This window comes from Zeus faber (assembly GCF_960531495.2).
Source record: "Zeus faber genome assembly, chromosome: 4".
Taxonomy (NCBI): domain Eukaryota; kingdom Metazoa; phylum Chordata; class Actinopteri; order Zeiformes; family Zeidae; genus Zeus; species Zeus faber.
The window spans coordinates 12,360,881-12,381,994 of record NC_137191.1 but is presented as its reverse complement, the minus strand read 5'-3'; the positions used below and the strand labels follow the sequence as shown (position 1 = coordinate 12,381,994).

Genomic DNA, 21,114 nt, shown 5'->3' with positions numbered 1-21,114 from the left:
GAAAGCGCTGCCGCCCCCCACCCCTCCCCGTCCCGCGGGTCTTATTAGAGAACCTCCATCTAAAAGTTGTGTCGGGTTTTTTTTTGTTGTTTTTTTTTGTTTGTTTGTTTTTTGTTTGTTTGTTTACTCACGGTTGTCGCCAGCGTCCACGCTGCTTCCCCCTCCTGTGCCTGCTAATACGAGCATCAGAAAGAGGGGGGGGATCCCCGGTCACACCGACAGCCTGCGGGACCTGCTCCCCACGCGCGGATCAAGCCTGACTGAGCGCGGCGGCGGCGGCGGCGGCGGCGGCGGCGGCGGCGCTTCTTTGTCTGTTGTTCCCGTGACAGCCCGCTCGGTGATCGGTGATCGCGTCGGTCGTAGGCACCGCTCTCGGCGGGAGCGCACGCCGTTACGACTCGCGGGTTCGTGATGATTCAGCAGCAGGGAGGCTGCAGCCCCTCAGCCGGAGCGTCCCTGCTCTGACGCCGACGCGGGCAGCGGCACCGCGGCGTGTGGCGCGAGCGCGGCGCTGGTGCCCACTCAGCAAAACAACCGCGCCGCATCCAGCGCGTCTCCGCACGCGTTTTTATTCGAACGGCCGCGGCCACTCACCGAAAGAGAAGCGAAGCGGCGCCTCCGTGCGCCGCGCCCCGCGGGAAGGTGTGACACCGGGTGCTGAGGACGACGGCGTGAGAAGCGCGTGGGACCCGCGTCCATCCACTCGCACCTCGTTGTTTTAGGACGCGTTCCGAGGCGCCAGACGTCAAGTGGTGTTTGGGTCACGTGGTTTCATTCATGAAGGATCCACGCAACCGAAATTTAAAGGAGCACGAGCGCTGCGTTGTAATTGCGCTTTATTGTCCAGAAACATAACGGGGGGGGGGGGGGGGGGGGGGGCTGGGACGCTCCTGCAAGTGCAGGGAACCCGCCTGCAATCTCAATAACCTGCTCTGCAACCCACACCAAACATAATAGACATTGTGCACGTTGATTAAAAAAACAAAAAACAAACAAAAAAAAAACAACTTTCCATACGTTTGACATCTATTAATTTGTACAGTAAATGCTCCTGTAGGATAAACACAAAGACTCATTTACTCCCCTGGGTCAACACAAGACAATGGTCGTTTGAGAAATAGCAAAATGCAAATGAAAAAGCCTGTATATAAAATGTTCATTCCACAGTGACCATAGATGCAACTCATTGTTGGCAGTTGACACAGCTTGAACCTAAAAATCCAAACATCTATGCGCATCTCAGGTCGGCCAGCCACCCGCGAGAACTTGTGAGCAGCCTCACTGATCGCATTCCACTGTCACTAAATTATTCACCAATTGGGAGTTAATCTCATGGGCATACACAGATATTGTCTAATGGAGGACTCTGAATACGCATACGGATCCAGCAACGCTCTGGATCTGTGCTGCATTAACAGGCTGATCCAGGCCTGAAGGGGAAGCCCATATTGCAGACTCACTGTCTGTTGGTCGATCATGAGGTTCCTTTTTTTTTGTGCGTGCATTGCTTCAGACAGCTGCACCAAATGATACTATATCGGAATTAAGATCGCAGCGCAGCACTGGTGTCTCTCGCTCTCTCTCTTACACACACACGCACACACACACACACACACACACACACACACACACACACACACATACACAAACACACGCACGCACGCACGCACGCATACACACACCACACACAAGTAGAATGTAGTTGTGGACACACGTTTTAAGTATACCGAGAAACATACCATGTAGGATTGTCCAAAGACCCATAGCACATTCCCAGCTGGTCTCTGCACATTTTTAATTTTAGAGGGGATTAGGTGGACAGCATCGCTCATTGTGTAGGAATGTAGGGGTGGAGGTGCTGTTGGGTGGAGGGGGCACAAAAAAAAAACAAAAAAAACGCGGTGGTGGGTAGAGAGAGCGAGGCGCGGAGGGGGGCGGTTGTTACATCTCAATCATCCAGGTTTCTGGCACTGCTCTTGGTTTTGATACCCTATGCAAACAACCATGTTCCTGCAAAGGTCAGTGACTCCACTGATTGAATAGAGATGACAGGGAGCATCTGGTCCACCTGTGGATATAAAGCCCCCACGCCGGGCTGGCGCACACACCCACACAGCGGCTCTCAGCCCGTGGAGACTGTAACGGCAATGAAAGGCTATAGAAATAAGCTTGACGCTTGACGCTTGACACTTTCTCTCTCTCTCTCTCTCTCTCGCTCTCGCTCTCTGAGACTGACACACACACACACACACACACACACACACACACACACACACACACACACACACCTGCTCTACACAAGATAAGCTGCCATTGAACAGCCATTTGACCGGTTCCTCGCTCTAAGGTGATTGACACGGCGCACATCCTCTCCACGTGCAGAAGAGGTTCTTAAAGCCAGCAGACCGACGAAAGGCAACGGCGGTCTAATAATGAGAGGCAAATGGAAGTTTCTCAAGGAACGACTAATCTTAACAGACAGCGGAGGCAGCAAGCAGAGAATAACCTATTGGAATAAAAGAGGGATTACCGAGACACTTCAGGAGCGGTGGAAAAAAATTAATTCCGCACACAAATAAACAGCCCAGGGGCAGTCTGAGCACGCCCGGCGCAATTTAATCAAGGGACACTGTTGTAGGATTAGTTTTTATTTTTATTTATTTATTTATTTATTTATTTATTCAAACTACTACACAGTCCTTCAAAAAAAAAAAAAAAAAAAAAATGTTGGGACTCGCCTGTTCTTCACGTTTTCCGCAAACGTTTACGCATCTCTACTATGTACCTGGGAGTTGTTTAAATAGACCTGCGTGCATATCTCGTCCTACCGCCATCCATTCTTAATTCAAAATGCAGCAGGCGAGAGCCAAGGCCTAAACATTTTATAAAAAAAATAAAAAATAAAAAATAAAATAAAATAAAGTTCCCCCTCGGGCTTGGACTAGAGCGCGTTTCTCGTCGCCATAATTACCACACACCACTCCAACACGCCCGAAACAGACGGGCCATTCCGGCTCCATGCTCACCGCTTTTTAAGCAACACTTCATTCTTCACTCGCACACTGACGCCAACTTCCCTTTCCCCCCCCCCTCAACTCCGAGAAACAGGTCTTGCGCCGACTCCTGGGACGGAACCAGAGCCGCACTCGTGATCCCGGCCGAGGGGTCTCTTCTTACAGGAGTTCATCCAGACCCCGTCGCCGAGGAAAGGGCGGTTCACACAAGCTTTCGCCGACAACAAAAAACAAACAAACACAAAAAAAAAAAAAAACAAACGGGCTCCGCGTGCAGGAAAGGGGAGGGAGGCTGCAGCGGCGCCGCGCCCTCGGACTTGCCGAGGAGCGGAGCAGGGAAGGACGGGGCGACGTAAACGGAACAGATAAAACTCAACGGCGCTGTCCCGACTTCGACTCCATTAACTACCGAAGAGGTTGAACAAGATACGCGTGAGGGTAACCTGAGCCTTTTCTGGCCGCGAGTTATCTGATCTCAGAGCGCCACCCGGAGGCCAGACGGAGCAGCAGCCGATGTAAAATGCAAAAGTAATTAATAGCTGCACTCGAACTATTGACTCGAGGAACCGTCTAATCTCTATTGAACGCTGAAGACCCCGTCCCGCAGACTGCCAGAGACTTGGAAAGCATAGGGTCTTAATAAAAGACCGAGAGCTACCTCAATGAATCAAACACCATTTGCATAAGGAGAATAGGCATAAAAGTGGCTTTAGATAAGACTTTTTATTTTTCTTCTGCAACTTTAATGAGTTGGTGTTGACTGGTCTATCAACCCAATAGATATACCAAAAAGAATGGTACAGCAACAGGACTCAATCCAGACAACACATTAAGGACAGAGGAACAGGTCAAAGGGATAATGTCAAGTTTCACATTATATTCTTGAAATATTATGTAAATTAAATACTTCAAATGTATTGCATAAAATAACTTACGTTTTGATAACATTTGACTGCAACAGCCTTCCCTCATGATACATAATTGCCTTCATTGTAACAAATGTCTGAAATTACATGATACTTGACGACCAAGTCTGAAATGTATTTTAGGATGTACAGACAAAGAGCAAGAGAAGACCTGGGTGAGAGAACAGATCCCCAGAGCTGTAGTAGAGCTTGAATTTACACTGACATGTGTAACACATTGCATGTCCCCAAAACAAATAAATATGTTTTAAGAATTCTTTACGCTTTTGAAAAATAAAATTATGAATACGGATTGGATTTAGGATATTGTTATGTTTTTGAGACCTGTGTGGCATGGAAATCACAGCTTAATTCATATTCAGTTTTGTCATTATGAGTTTTACTTTCTAAATGACCTTTAACAAAATTAAGCCCTAAGAGACAAAACAAAACAAAAAAATACTTCCATTTTACAATATTACCGGTACTTCATTTTCAGGGAAAGCATGAAAGACCTACAAATAAAAACACGGGATATTTGGCAGCTGTAGCCTGTCTGCTTGGACATGGTGAAAGCCATGGGGTCCCTACCATCCAAAAAAAACAACAAAAAAACAACACCATTCAGCCCAATAAAGAATGCTTTTCCAAACAGAAAAGCATCATATTGTAAACACACTTCACTCATACCAGAGTATCTTTGTATGGAGGCTGCAATCCTGAGAGAGAAACCAGTCCGCATCGTCTGCGTTTCACCGTGTACAAACATGATTTATGCTCGTCTGGCACCGTGGCTGATCTTGTATTGTTTTTTTGGAATCTTGTGTGGTTTTAAGGTAACAATGTGTACACATGTACATGTTGGTACATGTGTGTGTGTGTGTGTGTGTGGGGTCTGCCTCTGTGTTCTCAGTTCTTTTTGATTCCTGTAGTGCGGGTGTTGAAGAGGTTGAGTCCGGCTCTGCCGCTGCCGTTCGCCGATCCACTGACACTGACGCCAGGCTGCTGCAAGACCTTGTCCAGCGTGGTCTTCTTAATGGCCGCTGGGGAGATGCGCTCCTGGTCTGCCAAAAACTGCAGCTCCCTGGGAACAAGAAAGCAGCAAATGTCAGGGCGGCCTGTCACGAGAACTACTTTTGTTGGACGATATATTGTCCCAGAAATATTTGCGATAACCAATATTTTCACTTTAAGACCATTTTTTTCCCACTGATATAATAATGTACTCTGTTTCAAATAGCAATATCTTAAATAAAACACATAAAACTACACAACCAAAACAATAAATAAAATGGACTCACTGTCGCTCTGTGTGTGTGTGTGTGGAGGAGCTGCCTGAGTTCCGCCCACAGTGAAACGCCGACACAGAGCAGACGAGGACAGAAGCAGTGTGACCAGAAATGACAGCAAAATGTGCCTCAGTTTTTTCATTAGGCTCAGTTACATTCGGCTCAGTTACATTCATTTGTAAAATGGTAACGCAAGCAATACATAATTTATTTGTCGATTTAGAAATACATTTGACTATTTTTTCAAACCTTAATACAAATCGTAGTATTTATTGATCTTTTCCCATTTGTATTTATTGTAATATATGTATTTGTGAATTGTGACACACTTCCTTCCAATAATGTGTTTTTATTAACTTTGAGCGCTGCAACATTTCGGCTTCATTACATAATTTAGCTGGCACTTATGTTTAAAGCCATTTTCAAATATATTTTTCCATATGTTCAAATGTAAGCAGAGTAGTTACGGATATAAAAAGCAGATTAATGTTACGAGCAGCAGAAAGCAGCAAGTGGTTTGATGGTTAATTCCCACGGGACTTGAGAGCAGCATCTGTACAGTAGGAGTTCACAGTTAGTAGTCAACAGCGGCAGAAAGTCCACCGTGGAGCGTAGGTAAAATTCAGCCAGGGACTCTGATGGTGGTCACTGTGCAAACTGCCAAAAGATGAGGAGGAGATGGCCATTTCGGAAGATTCATCGGGCGCCGGGGTGCTGCTTAGTTTGTCACATTGATACTTTGAGTAGCAGTGTTGCTCCCCGGCGCTTTTAAAAAAAACACTTAAGTCCTGTGCCTAAGTGCTATAATGGTAGGGAAAACCCTGCTGATTATTCCGGCATCATGTTGGTGACATTCTTTCGCAAACAAACACATATGTAAACACAACGGGCAATTATCAGTCAGAAAAATTATCGAGGTCATGTCCTCGTATCGTACAAAAAGTCAACATAGTAATTATTGTGACAGGCCTTGTGTCAGGCACAAAATATAGAGTGGGTGTACATTTTAATTGGATGTTACAAAATTTTAAGCACTACTGAGTTAAAAAAAACTGCCCCGTTCCGTTACAAAAAACCCCAAAAACAAACCCTGTGGCTTTCCGTTGCTATGGGACTTAATTTTGTAAAAACTGGATGTTTTTGTGTAAATACTTTACTTGTAAATAATACATCCTGCACTCCTGTAAACAGGGAGACGGCATTCGCCACATTACATTGCTGCCCCCCAGCAATCACCGATTGGAACTTTGCACATTGCCCAAGCCCAGACCTGCCAACCTTGCTATTTGCCAACCAAATAACTTTTACATTGTGGTCTGATCATTGAGTTTGTATCCGTGATCTGAGAAATCAAATTCTCTCATGATTTGGTCTCATTGGGTTTATCTGCTGTACGTCAATGACAAATACATTGCGTGATCTGATACCGCTCCTGTGACAGGACAGCTGCACATATGGACTACCACTGCAATTTTACGTTACCACAATAGTGAGATTGCTCATATTGACACTGTGTGTTTATCACTGTTCATTATTCGATATGGAAGAATAATAGAACATGAAACTGCCCCGTAGTTCCAATAACATAAAACACAACATGGAACGGTTCCTGAGTTCCAATAAAATGGGACTGTCACCAAGTTTCAGTACAATTCAACCTGTAAAGTCACTGAGTTTTAGGAGGATACAACATATAACTAACATGGCCACTTAAAACAAAAATGAAAGTCTATTTCACTTTTAAGTGCAAATATATCTTTCTTATATATTTATATGGTACTTGCCATTCCAAAATAAATTGCAATCGTTGCAAAAAAAGTAATATTAAATGACGGACTGTTCGCACCGTCGTTCACTGGAACTCACTGTGCATTAAACCAACCAAATCAAACGACTCGTTTTGCTGAGTGACTCGTCCAGAACCGAGTTTGAAAAAAGAAAGAAACTTTTCATCAGAATCGGAGCTTGTGCACTAGGAACCAGAGCAGAAGCTCTGCTGGAGTGACAGCGATAAATACTCAGTCTGCTCAATTTTGGAATATTGTCAGGCGATAAAATATTTATCCAATCTTCGTTTACCTTGAAGTACCTCCAAAGAGCCGACATTTTCTTTCCTTGCTCTCTTTTTTGAGCCTCAACAACGCAACTACGTTACATTATGTTCGTATCCGCTTTGAGCATTGGAGCATTTTTACGAGTACATGAGCAGAGTATCGGGCGCGTAGATTTGACCAACACAGAATCTGAAAATAGATCTGATCGGCCTGTCACCGGTCATGGCTGATCAAGCTGAAAACAGGCCGATCGATCGGTGCATCTCTATTACCATCAATTTATATGTTAACAATACGGTCACATTTTCGTGCTTGTTACTCCCCCACATCCCATTTTACCTCGGCAATGCAGCGTTGCTGGATAATAAAGTACCGCCGTGTATCAGTGGATGTTGTGTGGGTGAGTGAGAGGAGAGGGAGGGCTTACAGAACCACAGGTCATAGCATCTGGTCCAATCTGAAGGATGTAGTTTAAATACCCAATAAATGTCAATATTGTTTTGTATTGATTGATTTCAGCTGGCCTTTCGTAACTGTGTTTTGACAGATAATTGGTACACAAAATGCCTGCAGGTTGGCAGGTCTGTAAGCCTAATAAATACAAATAAAAAAAACCTTATATTTTATTTGTAAACAGAACTTTACGACCCTGTTAATTTCCAATAACACCACCAAACCTGAGTGAGCTGTTTGCGTAAACGATTTTGTTTCTGCGTCAAAAATTTAATTGGTAGACTTGGAATTTCTCATCTGACTTGTTCTGCGGATCAATGTTGTCCAACATATCAGAAATGAAACAGCAAAATGCTGATCTACCAAGGCTTCCAATGCATTTCCAGGGAACACCCCTCGCCCCAAGTTAACAAAATCTCAGAGGTGCGTGACCTCGAGCCGCAACGTCGCGCAGGTCCCTACGCGCCATGGCGCCACCCCCTGGTGACGTCATTTGCGTCACTCACGCCCTCACACTTGGGGCAAGTATGAACCTAGTTTAACTATCAACAGTTAGAATAGTTCGGTGAGTTTTCTTTGTGGCTCACCGCGTCCGTATGCACGAAGCCTCCACGGCGTTGATGAGGAGGCTGCGGAAGCCACCGCTCTCTAGGAAGTGCAGAGCGTGGATGGTGGCGCCCCCTGGTGAGCATACATTGTCCTTCAGCTGGCCAGGATGCTGCTCAGAGTCAAGCAACATCTTGGCTGCACCCTGGGAAAGAAATAAGTTGGAAAGGAAAGATTGAGCTGATAAAAATATAAAAAAAATATATATATATGGTCTAAAAATAAATAAAGATGTGGAAAATAAAAAAGTATGTACATTTGCATGAAAGCCAGGTATGGTTTCAATTGGGCCATGGAGCTTATTTTGCATTAGGGAATGTAAATTCACTGCCCTGCATTATCCATTAACAAAGTTATTCAGGGTTACTTAGGATTTGCAGCATGTTTGCTTAATCCGGCATCATGTCATGTCTCTGGTCAGAGTGCAGCAAATTGTCATCGTAATCACTAGTCAAACAATTTAAATAAACCCTAAAATAATGACGCTATTGGCATTGCATAATTTTCCGCCGTATAGTTCAACATCAAATGTATTAAAAGTCAATGTGCTTTTCTGCCTAAACCTTTACATATAAAAGGTAAGAATTTGAGACGGTTAAAAACATAGATTACAACTATGGTTCATGGCTACAAGCGGCTTAGCGGCAACAAAGAAAGCATTACCAAACCAAATGAACAGAAAAATACATCATTAGTCAACTTTAGAGGGACAGGTTATGCAAGGAGCTTCTGCAAGTTATTCCCAACTGACCTTAATTGAGCCCCGTGTAAAATGAGGAGCATGGCTAACAATGTATTACCCATAGTGTGCGGTAACACAAATGCAGTTCATATAGGGATTAAGTCTATGTGTTTTTGCATATTACTCTCTCAGAGTAATATTACATTACTCTGATTTGAATGAAGCCAAAGTTGCCCAGAGATTAAGCATTTCTCTCTTTCTAGGTGGCTCACAATAGATCACAGTAATTATTGTGAGCGTTAAAATGCAATATTGGATTCTAACCCTTTCTTTAAAACAAAAAGGAAAATCCCTCAGACAAAGACACAGAAAGTTAAATGGGGAGAATTGCCAGAGGAGGGAACTGGAGAAGCTGCAATGATGACAAAAACAGCTCCAAATAAATAATTGTAATTTGTTGTCACAAACTGTCGAGTTGTGATTATGACAGTGTCAACATTAACTAAATAAAAAACTTTTGATTAATTTTTCAAATAACTTTCTGAAACCAAATCTAAATTGATTTACACAAGGAATGTAAAGCATCTGCGCAGTTTAATCACTGTTTTCTGACAGCCGGCACACACTTAATTTTCTGGATTTCACACATTTTACCGAATGAAAACCCAGCAATTACTAGCGACAAACGAAGAAGAATAATTGCAAAAAACTATATCAGAGTACTTTACAAAGAGGTGCCCATATAAAAAGCACAGACCAGAAAAAACAGTGGACAAATACACAACTGACCAGCAGGGCCTGAGCTCCCAGTCTGACAGCTAGTCTCCTGGGTAGACCCATCTTAACTCCCCCATCGGCCAGGGCATCCAGAGCGGTGAACGCCTGTGAAAGTGTGGAAACACTAATTATTCAGGGCAGAAAGTTCCATCTCAACCAAAGCACAGACTGCTTGCACTTTTAAAGTAGCTACACAAAGATAATTGGATGAGATGTGGAAACGGTGGGTTATCTCAGGGAAAGTTCGCCCAAAGGCACTGACCTATGTTGACCTATGTCCAGTGATACCGCAGTGCCTTTTTATGGTCAGATCAACTATTAATGCTACCAGTCTAATCTATGTTTAAAACAAAGAATATATACTATTTTATACATGGTTATTAGTTTCTATCTCCCTTATAGGCTAAATTATGAGAACATTTGCCAAAATAGTATAATATAAATATAAACCCCAAATTTAAACCCCAGTTAATGACTTATCATATTTCATATATGTGCTTCTACTTGCCCATTGCACAGTCAGTAAAATATTTAATGGCTTGAATTAGTTGCAAAACAGAACCCCAGCCTCCCTGTGCCTTTAGGGTGATTGTGTGTGTCCCCCATTTAGGGAAAATCCAGCTCTCAATCACTCACATAGGCGGGTCCACTGCCGCTCAGCCCAGTGACGGCATCGATGAGATCCTCCTCAACCTCAGTACAGAAACCAACACTGCCCATCAGCTGCTCCAGGAGCTTCCCATCCTCCACCTGGGGGTTAAACGAAAGATAAGCACATAGAAGATCCAAAAATAATCCAAATCATAGTTCAACCCATCCTTGAGAGAACTGGTTTACTGTGTTTATCATGCTAGCATTACAACAATGTGATGTGGACATTATGCCACTTTTGTCCAAACAGTTCTGGGGACTGCTTGAGGGGAACTAGGAACTGGGGAGGTCCCCAAGAACTTGATACCATCACCATTTTTATTGATTTTTTTATTTTATAGAGTGTACATAGGCTGGTCCCTGCCCAGAGCAATGAGACTCGACCGTGGACTTGTGTCACCTGCACAAGAGGAACCTTCAGTGTTCCTCTTGTGCAGGTTAATCCCTGCCCTGAAGTAGGAGCTAAAACAAAACAAAAAAAAAAACAAAGAAAAACGGTGTTCTAAAAACTACGATCGTTCTTAGTTCTTGCAGTGTGGACACAAAAAGGGGGGGGGGGTGTCCTCCAAAAGTTCCTTGAACTATGAAAAAGTTCCTGTGGTGCGAAAACACCTAATAAGTACATTTGTCATTACTTTCCCTTTTGTTTTGATTGTGAAGAGGTGAGGATACATGAGGTGCGGAAATGGGTTTCTGTGCCCACCTCCACCGCTCGACACCATCCCAACCCCCCTCACCTCTGCATGTGTTCCTGTGGCGTAGACTGTAGCTCCCTCTCTCACCACCACTGGGGTATTCGTCATACATCTCATCACCTTCGGAGTTGGACGGTGCTGAAGCAGCTTCTGTTAAATTCCAAGAGCAAAGGCCAAGTTAGAAAAGCGATGGAGAAGAGCCAAACTGTCTTGAGTGATAACACCAACAGTCCCAGGAAAAGCTAAGAGTCATCAGCGGCACTTGTTATTTACACTACCAGGGTATTTAATGGGATAACAGGCCCATCTATCTAATCTCCACCTATTCTCATGTTCATACCATGTTAAAATTACTATCCACAATAGGAACGAAGGTATCTCCTTCACAATGACTCCCACACACTGGTTTTGAATATGGAAGTGCCGACTATGGGACTGTGTGTACCGCTGTCTATATATAAAGCAGAAAGTACGGCCTGAGACTGCGTTGCAAAAGTCACAGCTGTTAAAATACACTGGACTACACTCTTCAAACTGGACAAATAAGAAGTTCATCAGATGAGTCTCTATTGATAATTTGAAACAGCCTCTAGATTGAACTATTTCCAATCAGTTAATTTAAATTATTTTACAGTTTTCATTGATAAAGTGATGGTTGTCAGAAAGTAGGAGCTTCTTTGAGAATTTAATGATATTCCTAAAAACACTAGTCAAATAAAAGAGTTTCATTTTGTCTGCTTCATTTAGTGTCTATTTTTTAGCATTTCTCTGGAAATGATTGTTTTATTCCTCTTGGTCTCTCTTATTCTCACTCTGTTATAATTATTATTATTAAAACAATTTTTAAAAGTATGATTTTTTTTGGGGGCATTACCATGCTTTATTGGACAGTGACAGTGCGGAGAGACAGGAAAGGCTGGGAACAGAGAGGGGATGACACGCAGCAAATGGCCTCGTCCCAGACCCAGGCCGCTGTGGCAAGGACTGTGTGCACTCTACCAGTTGAGCCAACAGGGCGCCTCATTCTCACTCTTTTATGTAAAAAAGTATGCATGTTAGTTGTGTGCATAGCAAATTCATCAGACAGGCAGAGGATATCCCCCAGGCGTTCCTCCGTCTTTCTTCTACTGTCTGACAAATGAACAAGCTCGAGGGAGGGAATACCAAAGAGCAAATGAGGGAACGTGAGGCACACTGCATCAATTTGCAAGACACAGAATTACGTTTAAAAAATGTGCTATCCCTAAACTACTCTCAAAAGGACCTTTTCTGTACAACCACACAAATGCTGCTGACCTTCTCTATAGAGCTGATGGTGACACCGGCGGCACAGGAGACAATGAGATGACGGTCCTCGATGTCTGGCCCGATCTCATCCAGGACAAACGGGATGATGTGGGGTTTCACAGCCAGGAACAGAACATCACTCTTATTAACGGTCTCCTTGTTGCTGGTGGTCAGGTTCACCCCCATTTTCTTTTTCCCAAAAAGAGATATAAATAAGATCACCATGGCATGAAAGGGAATGTAAAAGTAGGAAGGGGAATAAAAACTCAATAGCATATGTAGAGCCCTACCAAATTCACAGTAAATGCATCTCAATTTCAAAGACCTTGATTCTCAAAAATAACAGATTTAGTTTGATTTAATTTCCTGTTGCAGATTGCTTGCGAAGAAATTTCCCGCCCACGTTCTCGCGGGCCAGTGGCAAATGCACTGTAGCCTGGCTATCTACCTGCAATCGTTGTTTTGCGGGCAGCTGGTAATCCTCTCAATAAAAGGCGTCATTGACACCCGCTTTGGCCGCGGTGTTGACGGCAATCCAGTGACACCACTGGGTACTCCCCTTATTCACATGTTGACAGGGGGGTGTCGAGACAGACGCCGGGGAGTGAAGGACGGAGCAACAGAGCGCACATAAAAATAAAATCTAACGGCGGCATTTTAAAAGAAGAGAATACTAAGACTACAGTATTAAAATACTTTAACATATATTTGCCAAAAAAAAAATGCAGATTCATGCGTGGACATGACCACGGCTCTTTATATCTGCGGAAATGAGAACTGTCGCATATGCATTATGTAGACGAACGCCGTCGCAACACATAATTTGCTGTTGTAACTGTAGTTTTTCTAAGGACTTCCTGCTGCTGATTCCAGCCCCGCCGCTAATGGAAGCATAAACCGTACAGCCGGCACGACTTGGTGGCGACTGGGGGGGGGGTGGTGTCAATTATGCGGAAACTTGTCATCTCACCCTCAACCCCATCACAGTGGGCAGGTCTGTGTCTGGAGAGCTGGCAGTGATTCTTTGGGTCGCGATAACTCCTGAAGATGGAGATCAGAAGGGATTAACCACAAGGAATAGTTACAGAACATTGCATAGCCACCGTGCATATCTGTACACTGGGAGAGAAGTGTATTCTTCTATATAACTCCTTGAGCTGATAGACGATAGTGGAGGGTAAGAGGAATTGACAATATCCATAACCCTTAAGATTTTCTTTAGCGCCCCCCTTCAGCTCAGGTATTATTTATTATATCCTTGCAGTCATAATTATATATTATTATTCAGGGCAACAATTATGACTAGCATTAGTACTATCATCCCTACTTACAGGACTGCTGTTATCACTTTAACATCACATTTTCTGTCAGGCTCATTGCACATTATTGTGCAATGCACAATCTGTACTTAGTTTAGCGTAACTGCCTCCTGGCCATACTGGGCTCATTGTTTGCATAGCGGTACTCCCTGTTCACTTATGTTTATGGATGTTAATCTTATATTTAATTTGGGTTTTTATCTCTTTCTTGACTTGACTTATGCCGCTGAAAGCCCTGAATTTCACGCGGGCGATCGTGGGGGATCGTGTTATCTTAGTCTAATACCAAAATGAGTAATATGTTGTAACAAGTATATCTCTGTTGAATTAAAAGTTAAGTAAAATGAGAGGTTTTGGAGTTTGGACCCACCAGCAGCCGTGAAGCCCTTGACCAGCGCATGGGCCAGCTGGCCAGCTCCGATGAACCCGACGCTCATCCTGAGATGATGTGGCTTCTGCGAAATCACAGCCAGAGACAGTTACCGTTCTACAAGCTTCGCAGTGAACAAGATTGAGAGAGACAAGTAAAACCGTTTCTCGAATAAATACAAACACACCACGGTTCAAAGATTAAAACACGCGATCATCAGGAGAGTTGTTCTTTATCCCAAACACTGCCTCACACTATTCACATTCACATGCCACTTTAATTCACATGCCACTTTAAATGCACATATCTGTATATACATAGCCATATTCCTTCAACCTATTCCATTTTATTTCAATTTATTTTTTATTGTATTTTATTCTATATATTTTTTATCTTATTCTATAAGTATTCCACTTACTGTATTACGTTTTAGGAGTCAGTTAGTCGGTCTATTAGAAATGCATTTTCTACTTTTTATTTTATTTTATTTTTGTACTTTTTCCTAGGACTTATTGTGTGCTATCACCGGGTGCGTTGCATTACATTTCACTGCATATATGTATGGAAGTATGTATATGTATGTGACAAATAAAAATCTTGAATCTTGAATCTTGAACCACGCACCAAGCAAGCGCTCACTGTCGCTCAAACCGGCGTGCTAGCTTAGCTGTTAGCTCCCAGGCTAAAGGCTGTGACGGGAATTGCTTTAATAATTATAATAATAATAATAATAATACCCAAACCCCAAGACAGTTACCTTCTCTTAGTTTTTCCAACCGGCGTACTTCCACAGACTGAGCTAACTTACACCATCGAGCAGTGTTGTCAGTCAGAGCCTCTGTCGGTGAACGTCAACGTGGCTCTTCTTCATCGTCAACTCCTCCCATGTGTTCGCCGTTCAGCGCCTGTGACCGACTGGCGCATTGACCAATCAGCAGAGAGCCGGTTGTTCTCCTAGACCAATAGGCGACGACCAAATTATTTGTAGGCGGGCATTCTTATTTGGCCACGCCCCATTGCATCAGTCCGACTCGTAAAGGCGCGTCACCGATGCATTGTGGGTAGGAAAGTAGGTCAGGCGTCGCTCTTGTGTCTGCGCTGCGTTCACAGATATTGTTTTAAATGGTGTTTTCCGTATTTGATCAATTCATTTATTGTTTATTGTTGTAAACAATGTTATAACGCATCCCCTACAGCCCTCAGACAGTTTTGTGCAGCGTTAAAAACATAAAATGAAAAATGTTAATACATTCAAGTTATTACTGTTGTTCTCCCCTGTCATATCTTGACCAGGTCAAGTGGCTGTACTTATGTCGTTGAGATCCCTTTCTGCATCCCACTTGACCAGGAATTTCAACTGGGACCTCAATGCCTCAGCTCGTTCTTTTGCTTTCGAGAAGAGGACCGGGAATTCTGCATCTTTCCTCTTTTCCGTGACCCCAGCCACGACCCCTTCCACAATTGTAAGATGCTGACTGATCCAGACCTTTCCTCGAGAGTGAGGCAGAGGCAATGGCAGTTTCAGTGAACACTGGCGTGGCAAATTCCGTGCACAATCGAAATTCAACGTCTACGCTACGCAGGAGCATCTGGGCATCACCTGCTGCAGAGTCCGGCGGATCGCTCTCAGCCATGTCCTGAAGTGGCTGCACCACAGCAGGAAGGACCTTCTTCTCTGGGCGTCTTCTCTGCAAGTCCACCTTGTGTCAGGCAGCCTTTTCAGCTCATGTACTCTCTGGTCTGGGTACATGAGCTGCTGCATTCTCACAAACGCTCTATGGCGGGTTGTAGATGAGGCTATAAAAGTGTATAGCCTCAACTAATTTAAAGAATCGAACAATATGTGGATTTGGCACTCTCCACCGAGACCAAGCTTGGACAGTGAGCCTGGTGACGCACATACAAAGCTTTGTCATTATGACCCTGAATTTGTGACCGGAGACTCCTGTAGCTTCCACTCATATTTCCAGTACCGTCATAGCCTTGTCCTCTGATATTGTCCATTTTCAATTCCTTTCCGTCAAGGAGTGCCATCAGAACATTCTCTAAGTCTTTCCCAGTACTTCCACACGCATCTCCCGGTATTTCCTTGATTTCCATGTCATGTAGATCACGAACAACAAATGACACCTGTTCAACAGGTGTAACAGGTGAAACATCTGGCGTCTCATCCAAGAGAATGGAGAATATTTTCTCATTCATTTTCTTAACAATGACTCTTCTGACATAAGTGGCCTAAGTTATTAGGTCATTTTGTGTTCTGTAGGATAGCAGAGATGTCTGTGGCCTTTAATGACGGCACTGGATGTGAATGATCTTATCTGGGTGCATCTTGATGGTAGAATCCTACTCAGCGAGTATCTGAACAAGTCCCAGGAAGTTTTCTTTACTTGAAGATGTGCTACTTTCATCATGACCCCTGAATGCACCAGCTTGAAGGAATAGCGTTATATATCTACTCGCATCATCATGGGCTCTCTGTAACTCTGTCGCTCTTGTTACTTTTTCTCTTTGCTTTCCTTGTCTGCCCTCTCGAAAGCCCTGTTTAACGGTCCCTGTCTGAAGTCACTCTGTCTCACCATGCTCATCAGGTGTGCTTCGACGTCGCTTCATTTTTTCTGATGCTCTTTTACCGGTTATTAACCCCCACTGTTCGCCCGACTGTCCCGCTGTGATACTTTTCCTCCATCAAAGAGGGTCTCCAACTAATTTTAGAACATTGAGTCATCATCCACTGGGTATTCCAGTCAGGGATTTCCTTTGTCCCGCTCCCTGTGGAATGAACGCTCCTCCCTCGTGGGAAACCTCCCAACTGGTCAACAAGGCCCGATAGAGCAACAAGAACTCCCCAAATCTCTCTCTCACGCTCTCAAATAGTTTATGCTGTGCTTTTGAACATGTGGAGGATCAGTGGGGTATTTCAATGCAGCTACAAATTCGATGTCATGTGTCGAGGCGTCCATTGGGCTTTCCGCACCTTCAAGTCCACCTCCAACTCTATCCACCCCACCCCCTCAATATCTCCCTCCCTGCTATCTTCATCATCAGCATCACTCTTCCTGACATCCTCATCGCTCTCTCTGACACCCTCATTGTTTCTTTCCCCCCTCGTCCCTTGGCTGTCCGGCGTCTCCACCTCCACGGTCTGCGCTGCCCTTTTTCTGTAAGGTGGAACAAATAACAATGCGGAAAATTGAATTGCGCAGGAGTGAATGTTTCATATCACTAGCCCTCCTGCCTCTCTTTCACTACGGTTTTTATTGCTTATCTCACGGCAGTTCATAACATGGCCGTGAGAGGAGGAAACCCTTTCTTTATCCCTCTCGTCTGCTCCCTTGCTGCTACATCCATCGATCCAGTCTTTCAACCAAAGCGCTGCTTTTACCTGACTTTTGCAGATCCCTTTGCACATTCTTTAGTTTCCTTTCTCTATTTGGCGTGCTGTAATCATACGGTAGCCTAATGCTAACTCCCTCGCACCACACCCAATAGACTTACAGGCATAGTGTGCATTTACTCTCATATTATTTCCTTCGATTAGGGGGAGTCAAATATTTTACTTCACTTAGTTCTTGATTTTAATCCATTCACCCAAAACACAGCTAAACATGGTGGCTCACAAAATATCATACAGCCAATCAGTCATTAAAAAAAAAATCACGTTTCTTTCCACTAGATGGACACTCTATAGGACATTGCTTCACGTTTCCTTCCACTGAAAAGACGCTCTATAGGGCACCACAGCACGTTTCTTTCCAGTGGAAGGACACTCTATAGGGCACGGCATCACGTTTCTTTCCACCGGAAGGACGCTCTATAGGGCACCACAGCAAGTTTCTTTCCAGTGGAAGGACACTCTATAGGGCACGGCATCACGTTTCTTTCCACCGGAAGGACGCTCTATAGGGCACCGAGTCACATTTCTTACCACCGGAAGGACACTCTATAGGGCACGGCATCGCGTTTCTTTCCACTGGAAGGACGCTCTATAGGGCACCGCGTCACATTTCTTTCCACTAGAAGGACGCTCTATAGGGCACCGAGTCACATCTCTTACCACTGGAAGGACGCTCTAAAGAGCACCGCATCACATTTCTTTCCTCTGGAAGGACGCTCTATGCGACACCGCAGCAGGTTGTCTTTGCCTTTAAGACCAGAGTGGTGGCTTAATATTAATGCCTTCTCATTTAGAAACATGAATATACATTTACCAAGATTTTTGAGGTTACCTATAGTGGTATGGGACCTGAATTTGAATCAATTTGGTTTGTTATTCAAATAGCACATATGGTTCTCCCATTACATTTGGAATCTTGTGTCCGAATATGAATACATTTTCGAAAGGATCACATGTACACTAATGAGCTTTAGAATTTGAACAGGCTTTAGCTTCATGCTTTTGCCCTGTTTTGTTTTAAATTCATTCTGCTCCTTGTGCTCTCTCTCTCTCTCTCGCTCTCGTGCTTGTTCTCTCGCTCTCGTGCTTGCTCTCTCTCTCGCTCTAGCTCTCTGTCTCTCTCTCTCTCTCCATTTCTCTCTGTCCCTCCCTCCCTCTCTAGCTCCCTCTCTCTCCCTCCTTCCCTCTTACTCCCTCTCTGATTCTCCCTCAATCCGTCACTCTGGTTCTGCAGACCTGCCACTGCACCTCTAACCCCTTTCCGCAATAAAGCCAGCTGTCGCCACCTTCCTGGTCACGCTATCTGTATACAACCTGTTCCCCGTTCACTCAGTCCTTGTCAGATCGTCGTTGTATCCACTGCGCCGAATCTACCGCCCGTTTCCTGTGCCTTCCGTCCGAACCAGGTTTTGACGCCTGCCTTGATTCTTTGCACCTACTCCTGAGCCTCCCCTGTGTCCTGCATTTGGGTTCACCAGACAGCACTCGTGACATTAGCGGCCTATCCCTTGTCATTTCTCAACTTGCTCCAATTTAGTCATGGACTATCCCTTCTGTCCCTTTGATAACAGAATGCGTTCGATGCACATTTAAATGGGATAACACAGCAATCTATCTAACCTCCACCCATTCTCATATTCATACCATGATAAAATGACCACAATAGGAACGGAGGTATCTCCTTCACATTGACTCCCACCCACTGGTGTGGGATATGGAAGTGCCGACTATGGGACTTTGTGTCTATATATAAAGCAGAATGTATGGCCTGGGACTGCGTTCCAAAAGTAACAGCTGTTTAAATATATATATGATATATATTATATATGACATTCCTAAAATCACGAGTCAAATCAAATTGTTTCATTCTCTACTATTTACTATACCCTTGTTTGGAACAGATAGCTATTGGTGTTCTCAAAACCTAATGTTATGTCATTTTAATGTATTTTTTATCTTCTTTACACACACACACACACACACACAGACACACACACACACACACACACACGCACGCACACCTCTAAAGTCAATTTAGTTCTTTCTGCTTCGGCACTATCTTTTCCTCAAGCTATGGACATGTAGTGAGGCGTGACAGCACACATTCCGTCTTTCTCTCTTTTGAGAATGCCCCCAGGTATTTGATATTAAAATAAGTGCATGAATTATGTTTTTCTTTGTGGCAAATTGGGAAAGGTGGATCCAGGTAAAGTGTTCACCACGTGTCTTATTGTGATCAGGGCCCAGAGGTGCATGTATTACTGTGTGTGTGTGTGTGTGTGTGTGTGTGTGTGTGTGTGTGCGTGCGTGCGTGTGCGTGTATATGTGTGTTACCGAGAGGATATGTGCATAGTTAAATCAACAGACAGGCAGAGCATATCTCCCAGGCATTCCTCCGTCGTCCTCCTACAGTCTGACAAATGAACAAGCCAGAGAGACGGAATACCAGAGAGCAAATGAGAGGAGGGAACGTGAGGCACAGCACACCGCATCAATTTTTAAAACACAAAATTATGTTTTAAAATCATTTTATCCCTAAACTCTCACATGCATTTCTGTACAATAAGAAATAGTGTGCAAACCAGATAGAAATATATATTTTTGTATTATATTGTTTTTACATCATATATGGCGTGCCTCCTTTTCTCATCAGTCCAAATTCGGGCAGAGTTGGCCACTCTACAAACTGAACCCCATAGTTCTTGAAAAAAAACCCCTCAGTGGAATAAATCTGGGAATTTGTCAAGGTTGATTGACAACCAGCCAACCTGGTTATAAATTATAACAGTTTTCTTGATATGTGCTTCTCATATGAGGTGAACTCAGGAGGTTATTCTATTGTTGGCGGTTAGAAAAAATAGAGAGGGGAGAAGGATGGAGGGAATGGACAAACACAATAGGACAGTGTATGCACGTTTGAACTTGTGGGGCCTGATCTGATATGGATTCTCAAGCAAAACCTGAGAACCACCTTGCAACAGTGACACCCTTCCAATAACTCGTCTAAAAATGCTATGAGATTAAAGATAGAATTCACCAGTGTGTACAGCTACAAATCTGAACGAATGTGAATGTGTCGAATGATGGACACCTGTCTCAGTTCATCAACTACCGGAGAGACCAGCCCAGTTACCACACCAAAGGGCGGTGTGTGTGTGTGTGTGTGTGTGTGTGTGTGCGTGCGTGTGTGCATGTGTGTGTGTGTGTGTGTGTGTGTGTGTGTGTGTGTGTGTCTGTCTCCATGTGTGTGCTGGAGCAGTTATGTCAGACCCCTGGGATGTGAGAAGGATGAGGTGAGGCGTCAGACAGCTGCTAAATGGGGAACAGTCCCAGAACAACACGTATGTGCTGCACACTGCTCCTCCGTGACGCCCACCATCTCTGGTGGGCGTCACCGGAGGTGGAGGTTGGGTTACTCTGGGTTCTCTGGGGGTTTCCACGCCAGTTAAAATCCCGCTCAGTACCTGGACGGGTGGATTATGTGGAGGAATGCCATAGAATTTGTCCGAAACAAAACGGAAGCAACAAATGTAAACGTGCCAAATCAGACGTTTTCTTCAACAACAAATTTAATTATGCTTGTAAAAATCACCTTCAAGTCACATTGCATTTCCT

General features: G+C 44.0%; 1 protein-coding gene across 1 annotated transcript; it reads right to left on the bottom strand.

Annotated features, from left to right (window-relative positions):
* Positions 1-3,718: 3,718 nt before the first annotated feature.
* pycr1b (pyrroline-5-carboxylate reductase 1b) lies at positions 3,719-14,990 on the bottom strand. Its single transcript, XM_079999035.1, has 9 exons — positions 14,860-14,990; positions 14,103-14,187; positions 13,384-13,454; positions 12,423-12,602; positions 11,169-11,276; positions 10,417-10,530; positions 9,793-9,885; positions 8,303-8,466; positions 3,719-5,003 (listed from the first exon to the last, which is right to left on the bottom strand). Exons 2-9 carry the CDS (start codon positions 14,167-14,169, stop codon positions 4,829-4,831), a joined length of 972 nt encoding a protein of 323 aa, XP_079855161.1. The 5' UTR covers positions 14,170-14,187; positions 14,860-14,990; the 3' UTR covers positions 3,719-4,828.
* Positions 14,991-21,114: the final 6,124 nt, after the last annotated feature.

What these genes read in the sequence shown, in the direction of transcription:
- pycr1b (XM_079999035.1), bottom strand. Translation starts at nt 14,169, where the DNA reads ATGAGCGTCGGGTTCATCGGAGCTGGCCAGCTGGCCCATGCGCTGGTC. An exon ending in CCACAGGAACACATGCAGAG is followed by an intron (nt 10,531 to 11,168) that starts GTGAGGGGGGTT and finishes TTTAACCCCCAG; the next exon opens with GTGGAGGATGGGAAGCTCCT. An exon ending in TGGGAGCTCAGGCCCTGCTG is followed by an intron (nt 8,467 to 9,792) that starts GTCAGTTGTGTA and finishes TTTCTTTCCCAG; the next exon opens with GGTGCAGCCAAGATGTTGCT.